This window comes from Etheostoma cragini, chromosome 1 (assembly GCF_013103735.1).
Source record: "Etheostoma cragini isolate CJK2018 chromosome 1, CSU_Ecrag_1.0, whole genome shotgun sequence".
Lineage (NCBI taxonomy): Eukaryota > Metazoa > Chordata > Actinopteri > Perciformes > Percidae > Etheostoma > Etheostoma cragini.
In genome coordinates, this window is record NC_048407.1 from 18132295 (window position 1) to 18149188 (window position 16894).

The window sequence follows — 16894 nt, forward strand, 5'->3', positions numbered from 1 at the left end:
AGCTTATCTGTCAATAATAATATGTACAAACGAGATTGTTTTGTAGTTTGAAGCTGTGTGCATCCAAAAAAAGTTGATTTACTAATTTGGTTTCTGGCTTGACTTGTCACAGGTGTTCCTGTTAGCAGGCAGGAAGAGGAAAAAGAGTAAAACATCAAATTACCTCATCTCCATCGATCCCACTGATCTGTCTCGAGGTGGAGAGAGCTTCATCGGTAAACTGAGGTAAGTCCTTAATGGCTTTGCTCCATGAAACCTTTTGGCGTCCCACATCAGATATTACAGTGTATATATACACTGAGAAATTATGTAAAATGTCTACATAATTGCTTATTTATTGACCTTTTTTACTGTCACTGCTGTTTGAGATTTAAAGTATTTAAGTCTACAAGTATTTTCTTTGTTTTAGGCCTTGCATTTAGTGTTGATACAATCTTTTTTTTATATGTACTGGCTAGTTAATCTAACTAGAATACATTTCTAAATGTAAATAATTGAAATGCATCAAGTATCTAGCCCCATTCCTTTATTTATAAATTCTCATGAACCCAATGAAAAAACTGTAACATTTTACAGTAAGTTTCACAAAATGGCATTCTGTGGAATGAATTATAAACAAATCATCTAACTGCTAATTTATAAATATTCAACAAGTAATACTTCAACAGCACCTTCATACTAACTTTCACATTAATGTTCTGTACTGTTTATGCCTGACTAATGAAAAGTCAGGCCTTAATGTACATTAGCTGTAAATCATTGAAAGCCGCAGTAAGAGGCATGAAGTGAGTAGACACATAATCTTTAGTTAGGGGCTCCATGGAGAGTTTAATCAAATATGGTTCTGTGCAGCCGTTCATCTTTAGAGCGAGCCTGACCATTGGTCAATTCACTGCTCAAACCTTGAATGAAGGCAATCTAAATTTAAATGAACAGTGACCTTTCATCCAGTGCTTCTAAACAGTCCTTGAGGGGGCTGGCCTAAATGAAGTATGGACTATAAGAGGTATACAGTCAGCTGTTTGAAGCTGTGGCTTTGAAAAACCATTGCAAACCCTTACTACTTCACACATATACTGTATGTAAACCACTACCATCAACATCAGGGCTGCACTGTTTTTAAGAATATGCAGTTGGTTGTCAGCTAAAGTGGTGGAGTTCACATAGTCATTGATTTAAGATGACTGTAACTAAGAAACGCAAAAATTGCAAAATCAGATAAAGAAATACTTCATGTCTGGAATTATAGCTGGTCAGTAAAGTTAATGTACCTTTAGGTTGATATTAGATTTACCTTGTGTTGTTAATGTTCAAAACATTAATGATAGCCTCTGTGCATAAATACTGCCATATTTGGTAGAATGAAAAAGCCCCCTTTCATAGTCAGGTTAATAATGCGCCACATGTACATTGCATAAAATAGCAGAGCTACAGTGCAGTGTTTTCCCCAGTAGAGGCAGTTGGAAATCTTACGTCAGGATCAGAAGAACATATATTTTATTCATGCACGAATGCTATTTCACAACATAGATACACTTTCTTTTTCCATAGTAAATGGTCATGAACAAGCTATTTCGAGCTTCATCTAGGAAGCCCCTTCTAGAAAGTCCCTTAAAGGTAGACCCAGATAGCACTAGCCGCTGGCCACTGTGTTACGGTGACCCACTGTCTGATCTGGATCTGACCGTCCTCCTGCTGGGAAGCCAGGCCATTGATCGCTGCTGAGCCCCAATCCCATTAGAACTAAATCCATTAGTGCGAATAACAATATCTCTATTACTGTTCAACAATCAGAGTGACCCAAAGTGGAGTATTTAAATTGTCTGTTGTTCCTTTATAAACCTTTTAAATTGGCACTAAAAGGAAAGGTTTGGCCATTTTCTCCATCCTATAAGTTGATTACTTAGCTGGCAAGATGTACAGCTACATCTCCAGACCTCCTTAGACAGTTGTGTTTTCTTTGCAGGTCTAACCTCATGGGAACTAAGTTCACTGTGTACGACAGCGGCCTGAACCCCATGAAGAGCACCACCAGCCTTGAAGCTAGCAACCTGCGTCAAGAGCTAGCAGCCATTTGCTATGTGAGTTGGTCAAAATGCTCCTTAACCCCAGCTTGTACTTAGTATTTCATGTATTTGAAGACAAATGTTTAGCAATGAGTTGGCACAAGAGACACTGTAATTAAGTGTGATTACAAATACAGAGATGCAATAATTGCTTTCCTAATAAGCAACTTGGCATGTAATAAGTTAACATGAGATGCATAACCAACAAGAGACCTCCTGTACAACATTCAGGTTAATGCGTCGGGTGGCCTTTGAAATGTACAGTTTCCTTTTGAGGGTCTAACTTGGATAATCAAATTATGACATTCATGCAACAAACTGAGGATTCAGGTACTTGCCATTATTAGATTGAAATCAAGTTATCATCGATGCATGTATAAATCCAATCAAATCTTTATATAGGGGAATGGCCTTAACCTTCATAGCAGACAGAGATAGCCACCAATTGTCCACACTATCATAACAGTTGCTTAATTAGGATGTAGTTATCAGTTCAACAAATATCATACATTATTTGCAGAAAACGTTTTTCTTAAGTTGTACACAGTGCAGGTTGTAATTATTTTGATCAATAAAGTAAGTAAAATGTCTTTCTTCAAGTTTGTTGGGTGAACATGCTTACAGGACAGTTAATCATCTTTTCAATCCAGGAAACCAATGTTTTAGGATTCAAAGGACCTCGCAAAATGAGTGTCATCATTCCTGGAATGAACATGGACCATGAGAGAGTGTCTATCCGCCCACGAAATGTATGTTACCTAATTTCTCAATCGCCACATCTGTGCTGATAACCAATTCAACCTCTTCTAATACTTTTAATAATATAATTCAATATATAATTGATCTGATGTCTATGATGTCCATGTCTGAAGCTGCTACTATTTTCTTCTTCACTACAGGACCATGAGTCACTGCTGGCGAGGTGGCAGAACAAGAACACAGAGAGCGTGATAGAACTTCACAACAAGACACCTGTGTGGAACGATGACACACAGTCCTATGTGTTGAACTTTCATGGTCGAGTCACTCAGGCCTCCGTTAAAAATTTCCAAATTATTCACGACAACGACCGTGAGTTCCATAAGTCTGAACTGTTGAGCTTTAATATCAAATCAACAGAGTACTTTTGCCATATTATGTTGTGCAGTATAAAATAGGGATAGACTGATTATCGGCCCTGGCCGATTATCGGGCTGTTTTTTGGCAGTTTGCAGTTTATCAGTGTTAGCATTTTATTTAACTGATAAAGTTATTAGCTAAAAAGTGTGCTCCGCTACAGCTCTGTGTCTGTCCCTCTGCTTCGGTCTCACTCGATCTCTCTTAATGTCCCCCCACAACACTATCTGACTATCCTTTAGTGTGTATTATGTTGAAAGTTTCTAATTTATTAAATATTTACTTAAAGCATTTAAACAAAGTTTTGAGTTGGAGTTTGTAACATTACAAAATCTTTTAAAAGAAATGTTAATCTTCTATTATGACCAAAAGATTTAAATTTTCACTGTAAATGCATATCGGTTACAAAAATCAGTTAATTTTTTTAATTGACTAATAATAATTGGTGTTGACCAACCCGGCCTAGGTTTTAGTACGGCACTCCCCATGTAACAAAGATCATTTTTGTTTCTTTTCCTTTCTACAGTATACAAAAGGGTGGAATAGTAACAAAAAAGTGGTAATGAAGAAATGTGTTTCCTTCCTTTGCAGCTGACTACATTGTGATGCAGTTTGGCCGCGTGGCAGAGGATGTCTTCACCATGGACTATAACTACCCAATGTGTGCCCTGCAAGCCTTTGCCATTGCCCTCTCCAGCTTTGACAGCAAGTTAGCCTGTGAATAGATCTCAGCCTGAAGTCCAATGGTGAACTGGTCCATCTGTCCTCTCAACAAGGGCTGTTAATGTATCCTTGGGGCTGGTTTGAAGTCTCCAAATCACCCAGCACCTTGGAAGTCCTGTATATCCCAAAATGCTTTATGGGCCTTAAGATTTGTGTGTGTGTGTGTGGCAGCGGCGATGTGGGAGGGGGGGTGGTGGGTGGTGGGAGGTTGGATGATTTTGGTCAGGGGAAGAAAACAAGCACAAAGAGTAATCCACTTTCGAAATCCAATTCCTTTGTTTTTGATAACTATACTCATTTTGTACTGTACTGGCATTATAAAAGCAAACACTATTTCTTTATGTAGTAGTTAGAGAAATTTGACATTTCTTTATCTGTAAATGATAACTAACAATTTCACATCTGTAAGTTTTCAAAGTTGACTGGCTTTTATGTAACCTGCCACACCATCACCTCAAGCATGAATACTGCACATATAGTTACTGAATTAACAATAACATGCACGTCACAATATATTTATTTTTTGGTATTTATGTATTTATTACATGTTTTCTGTTATCATTCACAACAATTGCAGCAGCATTGGCTCCATGGAGCTGCAAGCACATAAATTAGCATTACAAGTAGGAATATCTCCTGATCCCACACAAAACAACTAGCCTATTGGACGTGAATAGGGAAAAGGCATGTTACACTGTGCTGTGTACCATATATTGTGTCACAGTGTCATGTATGTGAATGTATAGGATGATGGGGCACTTTACTTTTAAGTCTGTCGTGGACGAGATATAGCTGTAAATACTTTATTGTGCCTTTGAAGACTAATTCCAGTGTTATGCTTTGGCCAAACAATGAGCTGAGCTTGAATTGGTCTTTGCTATTCTTGCTATCCTCACATGCATTGGAGATCCTTCTCTGTAGCTACTTGTCTAATGCAGAGTTCATTAAGATTGATTTGATGGAGTTGCAAAAACCTCCAGAAGATAATAATCCAAAGTGCACATTATTGGACAACATTGTAGTGATTGTCCAGGTATATTTAAATTACATTTAGGGCCTAGAACACGTAAGACTGAAGAGGTGAATAATTATTTACATTTTACTGTAGATCCGGCAGCAGATATAATATCCAAGTCACTCAGGCTTAAGGGTGTGCTCATATCTTCTGATGTCTCCTTCCTGGAAAAATAAATGAACTGAACACAGATTGACTTACTGCCATCAAATACACGGTATCAGTGTAAATCTGGCACAGCTTCAACCCTTGCATATTTCATCTCTTGCTCATAGTATCTTTGATTAATTTTTTCTGCTCCACTGAGGTGGAGTTTGGTACATTCCTCATCTGACAGGCAGTAAGTTTCTATATCATGTGGTTTATTGCTCTTCACATTCTTACTCAAAATAGTATCCCTCTTATTCCTTATGGGGAAGTGTTCTTTCTCAAATATATGATAGTATTTTGTATTTTATGACCATTAAAAAAAAAGCTGAATGAAGGCAAAGAACAATCTCAAATACCGCTATTGTTACTGTGGGTTATGAGAAAATCTTTATCAAATGTGCTATTCTTGTACTTAATTGTGTTCTAACTATCTTAAATTTCTATTTTAAAATTGTTGATACTCTTGCTGTAAAGTCCGCTTTTCATACATGTGTCCAAGGTTCTTTCACTTTTTTGTTTTCAGTGCTCTCGTTGTAATGTACAGTAAATGGTGTACAATTTACTGTGGTGGTAGACACAGGTAATCATTGTAAAAAATAAAACTTCAGTGAGTCAAAAAATGCATTCCTAACCCTCCTCTTTTGAATCGCACATTTATGAATTTGATGCGGTCTTTTACCATTTGCTCCTCTTTTAAATCAATGTAACAGTGAACACACCATCTTTTCTTAATGTCCAGTCCCTGAAAATTGGTATCAGTCATCTTGTTGAGTTGTACGTGTGGTTCCTAATTTGGCCAGACAATGTACTGCAATCACTGTAATGTTGAAATCTATAGTGGCAAGTATCGGCTTGTTTTGTAAAATCCGGTGGATTGTTTACACAGTTAGAAACCTAATTGCTGGATGAAAAAAGCAGAACATAAAACATACACAGAGACACTTTATTCAAAGTTTAGATATAATGCTGTCTTTATTGTGTGAGTCTGGTATTTTTGCAACAATGTGACAAAAGGTTGCACGGTTTTTATATAAATAATATTATTATGGGGCGATCTCCAGCTCACCCAGTGGGAGCGTTTGCCCCATGTAGGCTGGTTCCTGCAGCGGCCCTTTGCTGCGTGTCTTCCCCCATCTCTCCCCTTTCCTTTCTATCCACTGTCACTATCTAATAAAAGGAAAAGCCCCCCAAAAATAATTGTGAAAAAAATAATAATATTATTATAAAAGACAATACTTTGAAGTAACTAATAAATGTCCACAAAGCAAAGATCTACTGGTCAAAGGGACATGTTTGATGTTGCTGCCTGACGACGAGTTAATCCCTACCCTCACACTGCCCGACCTTCCTCCACAGCACTGTGCAGAAGGGTCTGGCTAGTCCACACAGTATTCCGGGACATCCAGCCTAAAAAAGAGGGAAATCCAACAGCACCTGAACAATCCCGGAAGTGGAATGTTGTAGACATAGACTAGTTAGTCCCTGACCCATGTGCTGTGGCAGTTTGCTGCGGCTAAATAGTTGGATCCAGTGCAAAGGATGGATTTCAAAGGATGGCGTGTAATGAAGTGTAACTTAATCTCATCAATCACTAGAGGCAACAATGCGAAAAGCATGACTTTATCTTAGCGGGACAATTGAAGTCAAAGTTGTGCTGCTGTGGCAGCTAAGAGCTATCTCACCCCTCCCATCCTATCTTACAGCACTCTTTTGTATTTATAAATCTTCAAGCTCACATTTGATCTTTATATTGACCCATTTATTGTACTGATATTATCACTGCTGGCAATTTGCAAGACCTTCTTCACCTCCACCTGCTTTGCTTCTACTCTGATTGTGTGCACCTTAAAGGGTTTTTATATCTATGATGACTCTTGCTATAATACTCCCAGGATGTTATTTATCGTGGTGCATTCTCAGCTGTTGTGGCACATTAGCTCAACAGGGAGTATCCCTAAGTGTAGAACCATTTAATACCACCAGGTGGAGCCAGATATTGCATGACAATGTTGCGTAGTTATTGACTTATTAACACTAATTAACTACTTATATACATAATTACTTTGTACCAAAGCCTCAGTTCTCTGTTGCCAATGTGAGCACCCATGGCTTCTGTGAAACGTGACACATTTTCTGATGAAAAAATAATAACAACATTGTCATGTAAAAGTAATCTAGGGTGATGATAAATAATGCAAACATTCTGCGGGTCCACAACATTCTTTCATTTTGAACTGTAAAGCCTTTTTTGATTAACGCTGAAAAGCAAATGAGCAGTCACTAACTTTATAATAATCTTCAACTCTGTTAAAGGTTCTGCACACCCACACAGGTGTTTTAAATTAACCTTACTGATTGCACATGGGCTATGCCAGGAATTAACCAATAAGAATGATAAAGTGAAAGGAGAGAGGGAGCTGTCAATCAAGCACGTGTTTGCATTGAAGAGTCTAATAAGGCAAATAAGTGAAAAACATCTGTGTGGGTGGACCACGGGTGTGCTGGGAAGGTAAATAAAAATAATAACCATCAGAAGCGTTTGCCACATTGATGGTGTGAAAGGAGACTGTTATTTGCATATAAGTATAACTTTACAGCAGCATTGCAGGTCTCTATTCCTCTTGGGTTGTACATTTTTCACATCACAGGGATCAGTAATAAACAGAGTACAATTTAAAGAACACAAGTTCACTGTGTGTTTAAAAACTCATTTTAGGTAATTGGAAAAGTCTTCTTTACGTCTCTCTCCTGTTCCGCATCCTCAGACCACTCGCCCCGACTTCCTTAGGCCTGTCTGCATGGATGGGACTGTCTTCCTCCAGAGGCTCTGACACTAACAAATACTCTTCTTTGTCCTCCTCTGCTTCCTCCTCCGGGTTGGGACAACCCTCACAGCTGAACTGCAGGCTCTCCGCTTCCATCACTGGATCTTCTTCATCCTCTTCTTCCTCCTCTTCCCCCTCTGTGCCCTCATCTTCTTCCCCGACCTCCTCTTGCTTCTCTTCTTCCTCCTCTTCATAAGTACCCTCTTTAGGGTAGCGGAACACATCTTTGTGGTCACTAAAGCTAATTTGCTTCTTCCCTCCATTAAGACACTGCAGCTCTTTGCTCAGCTGCAGGCCAAGTCTCTCTTGCTTTCTTTCTGCAGCAGGCTGGAATGAAGGAAGACTGAGCAACTGCATTTTCTCTGCTTCCTCCTCATCCTCTTCTTCCTCCTCCTCGTCCACCTCCTCCTCCTCCTCTTCTTCTATCTCTTCCTCTACTTCCTCCACTTCTTCCTCTTTATCCTCATCTTCCTCATCCTCTTCTTCCTCTTCTTCCGACTCCTCCTCTTCCTGTGCCTCTTCATCCTCTTCTTTCACTATGGATAGTTTCCTTGCCATAATCTCTTCCTCCTCTTGCTCCATTCTCTCTGCCAGGGCTTCGGCGGTGAGCTGGTAAGGGGGTTCAGCTAGTGTGAAGGTGTGAAATACACGTTTTTTATAGGGCTCATCATACTCTGGGTAGGTCTCCTCTGGGTAGCCTGCATTGGTGTACAACAAGATGTACAACATGAGATTTTGCTTGCATAAAACAGCTTCTTATAATTCAAATTGTGATTTGAATGCTCCGGAGACAAAATCTGGAACTATAAGTGCAACAAATGTTGATTTTGTATATCGATTTTCAATTTCATTGATTCAGATATAGGCATGTATGTACCTTCCCAGTCTGCACAATAGGGGACCTCCTCAGCCTCCATCTCTGGGGAGACTGCCTCCAACCGGCCCTCTTGAATCAGCTGTGTGATCTGTCTAAGTTGCTTGAGTAATTTCTCCTCCTTCTTTGATATAGAAGTTTTACTCTTCCTCCTTCTGCCACTAGAGAGCAGGGCAGATAATGAAGCAGAGTCATGCAAGATGGCAACGCTATGGTCAAAGAATTTCTAATAAGGGAAGAAGTTCCACTCTCTCGATTCTTCCCGCTTCTGAACTGGTTGCAGTTCCACCAGAGTTCCATTTTAGGCGCTCACAGGCAAATGCAGATTGAATGGGACTCTATGGAGCTATACCACTCAAAATCCACTTTTCTCAGGATATAATTTTTTGTCTAGTAATTGGAATGTTGAAAGGGGAGGCTAATACAATACACCCTGCTGGTTGTTAGAAGTCTTTTAAGTGGCTTTTTTGGCCTAAAAAGTTGTTTAAAATCTCAATGACGTCATACACATTATGCGGCTGGAGATACTGCTTTACACCAAGCGTTGAGTCACTTCCTTTGTTCACTCGAGGCATCGAGAACACACCTGCCAAGTTAGGATCTCCCCGTCAAAACATATGCTAGAAAGAGGTTTGCTAAAGTTTTAAAGAACACGCCGAAACATTCACTATGACATTCCGGCTCTGCTTCGGGATCTCTGGCCGAACTCAGTCCTTCACTGACCAATCAGCATTCATTAGCAGAATGCTAGCGTGTTATGGGCAACAACGACTCAACCTGTAAGAAACCGAAAGGACATAGGTACTTGTTCATTCAACTTTCAACCTACAATCCATTTTGAACTTGCAAAAAGTACAATCAAAACTGAGATCTAGCTTCATGGAGTCCAATTCATTTTGCAGTTGCTTGCAATCACCCCCAGTGGATGTCTGGTGAAACTGCAACCACATTTGGTACAATGGGGCCAATAATGGAGTGAACAGGCATTCTGTAGACAGGCTGTTACGGTACATCATTCTATGCCAATGGTTCTTTCCATTTACATCTGTATTACATTCAATTGCTGTGTATAGCTACGGTGCATATTTTGTCTTTCTTCTTGATTTCCTGATTCTTCTTGATTTCTCAAAGTCTTTACTAAGTTCAATGAGGCAGAGAGTAAATGTGTTTTCAGTGAATTGTGACTCATACAGATTTGAATTATTATTATTATGTTATGTAATGATTGTGTTATATGTTGGGACCCCATTGAAAACGAGATGATAGATCGCATCGGGGTTATCCTAAAAAACTAATTTTGAGTCCCTGTTTTTATTTGCTTGTTAAAAAAAAATGATTTAGCATCAGCATGTCCAAAAGTACATGAGTAGTTTCCAACAAACTAGCAACTAGAAAAATCATGCTCTTATACATTTGATTTGATTGCATTTTGAAACAACCTATGCTGTTTGAAATACAGTAGAAACATAAGCTGTTAAGTAAACTTATGCCAGTGGCCTTTCCACCATTGAATAATTTTGTCTTTTATTTCCATGCCAGGTCTTTACTGAGTTATGCCAGTATAGGTTATTTTTCTGGTTCTTCTGTGCTATGGGCAGTAAAGAGAAGGATGGTAAGAAAAAAAACAAGTCTTACCTGCTCCCAGAACCACGCTTCTTTGCAGAGACAATCTTCTCCATCATTGCTTCTGTTCGCAGAAGTCTCTTCTGAAGCCTGACAAGCTCATCGGGTGCTACAAGATTTACAACAGATAACACTATTTTAAAGTTGTTGTCCGTAAGATTTTCATGTAGTTAATTGTATAAAAAGTACCTATCTATCAAAGAGTGAGTAAAACCAGTTGTGATTGAGCAAATGACCCACGGATGAAAGTAAATGCATTTGTTGCTTTTTCAAGTAATACAATATGATTGTCTGTGGCCACTTTCCAGCCCTAAATTTAAATGCAGCGCACAGTTACTGGCGCTTTTTACATCAGCCGGAACGGGAGGGTTTTCCCTGTTTGCCCAGATGGAGCTTGTCATTGCAGATTATTGTTATATTACTATTGTTTACCATTTGGTAAAAAATTGGGGTGTTCGGCCCTTTACTCCCCGGGTGAGGTGAATAAGTAGCTGAGGTTATATCATATTCTGCCTTAGTGGCTGGCCAGTAGGGTGTTTGTGTCACATTGGTTAGATTGGATGCTAATGCTACGTGAATTAACATGCTAATAAGGGCAACAGTGCTACTGCAAGTTTCCCTGTGGATAAAATCGCCTCCCCTGATAGCCCAGCTAGTATTCCACCTAACTGCGTTAGCACTGTTGACTGTGTTAGCATGATTAGCCACTTTAGCTAGCCACGGCCTCCCCCAGCTCTTTCATCTCCACGGCTCCGTGTGTCCCCCTCACACGGCGCTTATCTTCACGGATGTATTAGCCCATAGCTCATTAGCTCATTTAGACTAAATTGTAATCAGGGTCAAAACTGTTTGTTTTTGAAAGGAACTCTGGGAGATGAGTTCCCAGAGGCCCCCCTGCAATAACATCTTACCACCAAAGTTGCTGCTAGAAACAACCTAACTCAAATTTTAAATACAACAACGTTAACATCAACATATAAAGAATTTCCATGCAATTGCACAAATTGAAACAAACATGCACACACACAAGCACACAAAATTCCTAATAAATCAATTAAATTTGCCCTTGTTCTTTTGGCTCTGGATATTCTTTCGCTGAAGAAACTTAAACCACTAATTAATAATTATTTAAGAATCAAAACAAATATTAACATATTGTCCATGAACAGTTCAAATTACATTAGTTGAAAGCCTAGGGCTGTTAAAATGTATCAAGAAAAAAAATAGTTTTGGGGAATACACTTACTAATCCTATTTTCCATGTTTGCCTTGGTTACTGTTGTGTAGTTTCCTGATTTAGTAGTCTCCCCCTTACATGTCAGCTGTGAACAGAAAAATGATTATGATTAGCGTAATGCATTTAATTTAAAGTCACTGTCACAGAAATTACCACATTTCTCATCATGCTGTATTTATTGTATTTATTTGACATACATTTATAGTGCAGTATACTATAGTGTAGTGTAAAGCTGCATGATAACACTTTATACTCATGTACTGTACAGTACTCTACAATATATAGTTTTATATTCATACAAGCTGCCTATCAAACAGGTCAGTCATAGTATTTACCTTATAAATTATATAGAAGATGTAAAGAAGTATTCCAAAGCCATATATGGGTATTGCTTGAGCCATTAGGTTGTACTTTTTTCCCCGTCCGATGCCTTTTACTTTGGCCATGGCCTCAGCACTGTGGGTCATGGAGTACGAAGGGTCCACACCCCACCGTTCTGGGTCCTCTGGCATTGACAGCTGGGGCATCACGGGAGGGTAGAATCCCGGTCCAACTGGAGAAGACAAAAAACAATCAATCAATCTATCAATAATTAAAGCAATTTTTCCTGCGAATACCAAACAGCGACCTCTGCCTCAACCAGAGATACATGTATAGCTTCTTTTCTCATGTACATGGAAGGAGTAGGGTATATAGTTTAATCATTGAGGAATTAAATTATTTTTGTTGCCAGCACTGCAAGTTTCCTTACAGTAAATTGATTTCCCATTTGGTTCAAATACATTTATTCACTGGTGTCAGATAAATACTATGGCTTTGATGAAACAATCAAAGCGGGCACTGTTCCAGATTTTCAATTAAAAAACAAACAAACTTGGAAAGGTGAGTCTGCAGACACAGTTTGTTACTGTGTTCTACAATCAGCAACATTTTACCTGATTATTGAGAACCGTTAGATAAATCCAATTATCTGTCCTCTGTGCCGCCCTCAGCGTCTCATTGTACCAATAATAGGCTGTTGCTTATGATTGACAGTCTGTTCCACCAATTACAATCAAGTTTGCATTAGCAGGCAGACGTGGTCGCAAAGCAGAGATACAGGTGCGGTGAAGTATAGTAGCCTAGCTAGTTAGCTTGAGTAGCGTTGGTTGGATGCCGTGTGTCTAGCTTGCTAGCTTGTACAAACAGTGAATATGGTCGTTTGAAAATGAAGTTTGAAAATGCCCACCAACAAAAATAACTATCTTTATCACAATATACTGGCGAGATACACCTCAAACAATCGCTCATAAAATTATAAATCAAAACGCGCCACCTGTTGGTACTTGGTAGCCTAATGCACTGCGAGGATGTTAGCATGTGCCACTATAAGTAATGATGAATATGAATTGAACACAATAGACGCGTTGAACTGCTAACAAAAACCTATGGAAAGTAACAATTTCCTTGCAATATGGCTGAAGAGAAGAGAGACGTATCCCTGTTTGGAGTCACGAGGTACGTACGAGAAATACTTGTTTTTCTCGCTTGTATCATTGCATTGTGGGTTGCCAGCTCTGTCAGGAAAAGTGCTCATATACCCTGTTACAGTGTTGTGAGGATGCGAACCATCATAGAAAATGTTGTTTTAACTGTGTGACATTTGTGTAGTTTGTGGTCATTGTTTAGGTCAGGGACCCCTAAGGAGTCATCAGAGTCACCCCAGGGGGGGCTCCAAATTATTATCTTTTGAAAGATTTTTTTAAATATTTTTAACATAAATCAATCTTAACATATCTGACAAAGTATAAACCACTTGTTACTTGGCTATATAGAGCCCATTGTTGCTGGGGATTTCAACCAGGCGAACATAAAAAAAAAGAACTCCCCCACTTTTTCCAGCCTGTGGATTTTGTGTAAGAGGTGAAAATACACAAGATGTGTACACTAACATCAAGACTGCGTTGAAAGCAGCACCCCTACCCCGTCTGGGATCATCAGACCAGATTGTTGTCATGCTATAATACCAACATATAGACTTCTGCTTACCAGAATAAAGCCCTGCAGTTGAGGGTCTGGCCACAGAGAGCCATGATGGCAGTGCAAGGCTGCTTTAAAAGTACAGACTGGTCAGTGTTTAGAGAGGCGGCTACTAATAGCCAGGGCACAGACATCAATGAATATGCTAATGCTGTATCCAATTACATCTATAAATGCACGGAGGATGTCTGTGTCATTAAACACATCACAGTCAGAGCAAATGAGAAACCATGGATGACAGCTGAAGTGCAATCCCTGTTGAAAGACAGAAACGCTGCTTTTAAATCTGGTGATGAGGTTGCCTTTAGGTCTGCTTGTGTAAATCTAAACAAAGCCATCAGAGTGGCATTCAAGATGTTTTTAGGGACCAGAGAGACACTAGGAGACAGGAAATCCAGTCTGCCACTGACTATAAACCTACTCCCCTGTACTGTAATGACAACACTGATTTCCTGAAGGATCTCAATAACTACTTTGGCCGGTTTGATGCACTGAACAATACACTTGCAGTGAAGGCCACCCCTCACCATGATGACTAGGTGCTGAGCCTTGACCCGGAGGATGTCCTGAAAACCCTGAGGAAAATGAACTCCAGAAAAGCTTCAGGGCCGGACAGAATACCGGACCAAGTTGTTAAAGCAGTGTGCAGAGCAACTCACATAGGTCCTTAGAGGTATTTTTAACACCTCTTTGTGTCAGGCTGTTGTGCAATCCTGCTTTAAAACCTCAGCCATCACCCTTGTGCAAAAAAAGTCCTCCATTGCCTGTTTAAATGACTACCGCCCAATTGCACTAACCCCTCTAATAATGAAGTGCTTTGAAAGAGTGGTCAAGGAACAAATTACCTCCATCTTGCCCACATCCTTTGACCTGCTTCAGTTTGCTCACTGCTCAAACCGCTCAACAGAGGATGCAATAGCCACGGCAGTACACCTGAGCCTGGAACACTAGGAGGGAAGGATTGCGTGAGTCCGGATGCTGGTCATTGATTTCAGTTTGTTATTTAACACCATAATCCCCCAGCATCTGGTTAAAAAAACTGGGCCCCCTGGGGATGAATACACACCTTTAGAACTGGATTCTTGATTTCCTGAGTAAAAGGCCTCTAGTGGGGGCTAACTCTTCATCCACCACTTTATTGAGTACCGGCTCACCCCAGGGGTGCGTCTTGAGCCCTCTGATCCATGACATCTGTACACCAATCACATTATTAAATGCTGATTACAGCGGTGGGTCTCATCCAGGGCAGTGACGACGGCAATTACAGGGAGGGGTTTAACTCCTCACACAATGTTGCCAAAAACAGTAACTTGATCCTAAATGTTGAGAAAACCAAAGAGTTGGTGATCTTGGTGACAAACCAGTCCACATTAACAGCGCAGCGGTGAGACTGTGGAGCACATGAAGTTTCTAGGCGTTCACATGTCTAACCACCTGACCTGGTCCCTGCATACCTCCTCACTCATTAACAAATCCAACCAACACTGCACTTCTTAAGGAGACTGAAAAAGACCCATCTCAACCCAAGATTCCTCACCAACATCTACAGGGGAACTACTGAGAGTGTGCTAACAAGCAACATCTCCCTCTGGCATGAGAGCAGTAGCGCAAAAAAAAGCCCTGAGGAGGTTTGGTGACGTCAGCTGAGAGAATCATTGGGGTAATACTGCCACCTATTGAGGATCTTGCCAAACAACGTGGTCTTTCAAGGGCAAAATGTGCAGATGATGTATATGTATTGGTATGTGTGGGATATGCGTATGTACATGTGTATCTCTACATTTCTCATATTTTTTTTAAATGCTAGCTATCTTGTTTATAAATTGTATTTTAACAATAGTTATAATTGCATCTTTTAGCTGGTGGTCGGTTTCTATATTTGTTTTTATGGTGGTCCAATGCGACGCAATTTTGTTCTAGACTGCACTTCCCAAAGTGTTTGTGGAATGACAATAAAATAATCTTGATTATATTTTATTAAATTCAAATAAAGTATTTAAATTTTCGAAAAACTGAACCAAAGGCACTTCTTGATTAGTGTGGGGAAGTCAGTATGTTGCTTTTAACTGACAACCTTTTTTGTCTTGAAATTGTAGTTATTTCTAGCCTGTGATAAAACGAAATGAATAAATTCATAAAGTTAACCTATAATGTCTTTAAGATAAATAAATACAACCTTCTCATGAACAGGGACATTTCTTTTTTAGGACGCAAAGTATCTATTTGCTTAATATATGCTTTAGCCATTTACAGATATATAATCATACACGCTGCAATCTAACTTTCCAGCAGAGTATTTGAGTAGCCCTACATTTATATTAAGAGTCCACTTCCATCTTTAGCTCAGATCTATCAACAAACACAGCAGCTTATTCTGTGTCAGTACTTAAATGGTGGACATAAGGTGTAAACGCTTTTATTAATTGTACAACATATTCCATATACATATTCTTCAATATATGTGAAATACATGTTTTTGTCATCCATTGTGTATCTATGATGGGACCTTGGGCCTGGCACACTCTGTATAGTCAGAGTAACAGCTGGCAACAACAACAAAAAGACATTAGAGGTGGAGCGGGATGGAGATGGTTGGATGGATGGATGATGATCTGATAAGCCGCCTTACCCTCAGGCCGTCCCATCTCCTTTTTCCCTTTGGGTAAAAGCATTCTGGGCAGGAAAAGAGAAATACAGAGAACCGAGCATGATATAAGAGTAACCTTCTGGCAAGTTGTTATAGACATTTTGTCTCACAAAATGACAGTCATGCGTGTATTTCACTTGAACAGTTAAGCTAGTATCCACAGATGTCATCTCTCATCTGGTGACGTTCCTGCCCAGATTAGACCAGATTACACCAGCTGCGTTCAAGTGCTGTTGGAAATATTGACCACAAATCCCAAAAGAGGGAATCAACTGGCCTAGTGCATTATTGCTATTATTATTATTATTATTATTATTATTGCTATTGTTATTGTTATTGTTGTTGTTATTATACCCTAAAAAGTAAAACTAATCTACTGCAACCGATGAATCGGTTAATCAATAATCAATCACCAGCTTGACTGTTTGGTTATGAAAGTCAAACACTCTTGAAACAAAATTCCCCTTTCCCTGGATTACTTGAGTGATAAGACACATCATTCTGTGAATGCCAACCCCATTTCATCCAAGGTTCTCCATCATTATTTTGTCCCACCCAAAAAATAACAACCAGAGCACTTCAACTTTGATTGAGACATA

The 16894-nt window shown here is 39.5% G+C and overlaps 2 protein-coding genes across 4 annotated transcripts in view; one reads left to right on the forward strand and one right to left on the reverse strand.

The window, feature by feature from the left end:
* Positions 1 to 5395, forward strand: part of tub (TUB bipartite transcription factor) — a 43779-nt gene extending 38384 nt beyond the window's left edge. For all 3 annotated transcript variants that reach the window (XM_034882821.1, XM_034882888.1, XM_034882961.1), the window contains exons 8-12: positions 113 to 225; positions 1967 to 2081; positions 2717 to 2815; positions 2966 to 3137; positions 3774 to 5395. In XM_034882821.1, coding sequence (XP_034738712.1) covers positions 113 to 225; positions 1967 to 2081; positions 2717 to 2815; positions 2966 to 3137; positions 3774 to 3907 — 633 coding nt within the window. In that variant the 3' untranslated portion in view covers positions 3908 to 5395. The remainder of the gene's footprint in view (positions 1 to 112; positions 226 to 1966; positions 2082 to 2716; positions 2816 to 2965; positions 3138 to 3773) is intronic.
* Positions 5396 to 5591: 196 nt separating this feature from the next.
* ric3a (RIC3 acetylcholine receptor chaperone a) lies at positions 5592 to 16489 on the reverse strand. Its single transcript, XM_034883087.1, has 6 exons — positions 16278 to 16489; positions 11965 to 12182; positions 11639 to 11714; positions 10405 to 10501; positions 8773 to 8930; positions 5592 to 8593 (listed from the first exon to the last, which is right to left on the reverse strand). The coding sequence occupies exons 1-6, from the start codon at positions 16393 to 16395 to the stop codon at positions 7806 to 7808; spliced, it is 1455 nt and encodes a 484-aa protein (XP_034738978.1). The 5' UTR covers positions 16396 to 16489; the 3' UTR covers positions 5592 to 7805.
* Positions 16490 to 16894: the final 405 nt, after the last annotated feature.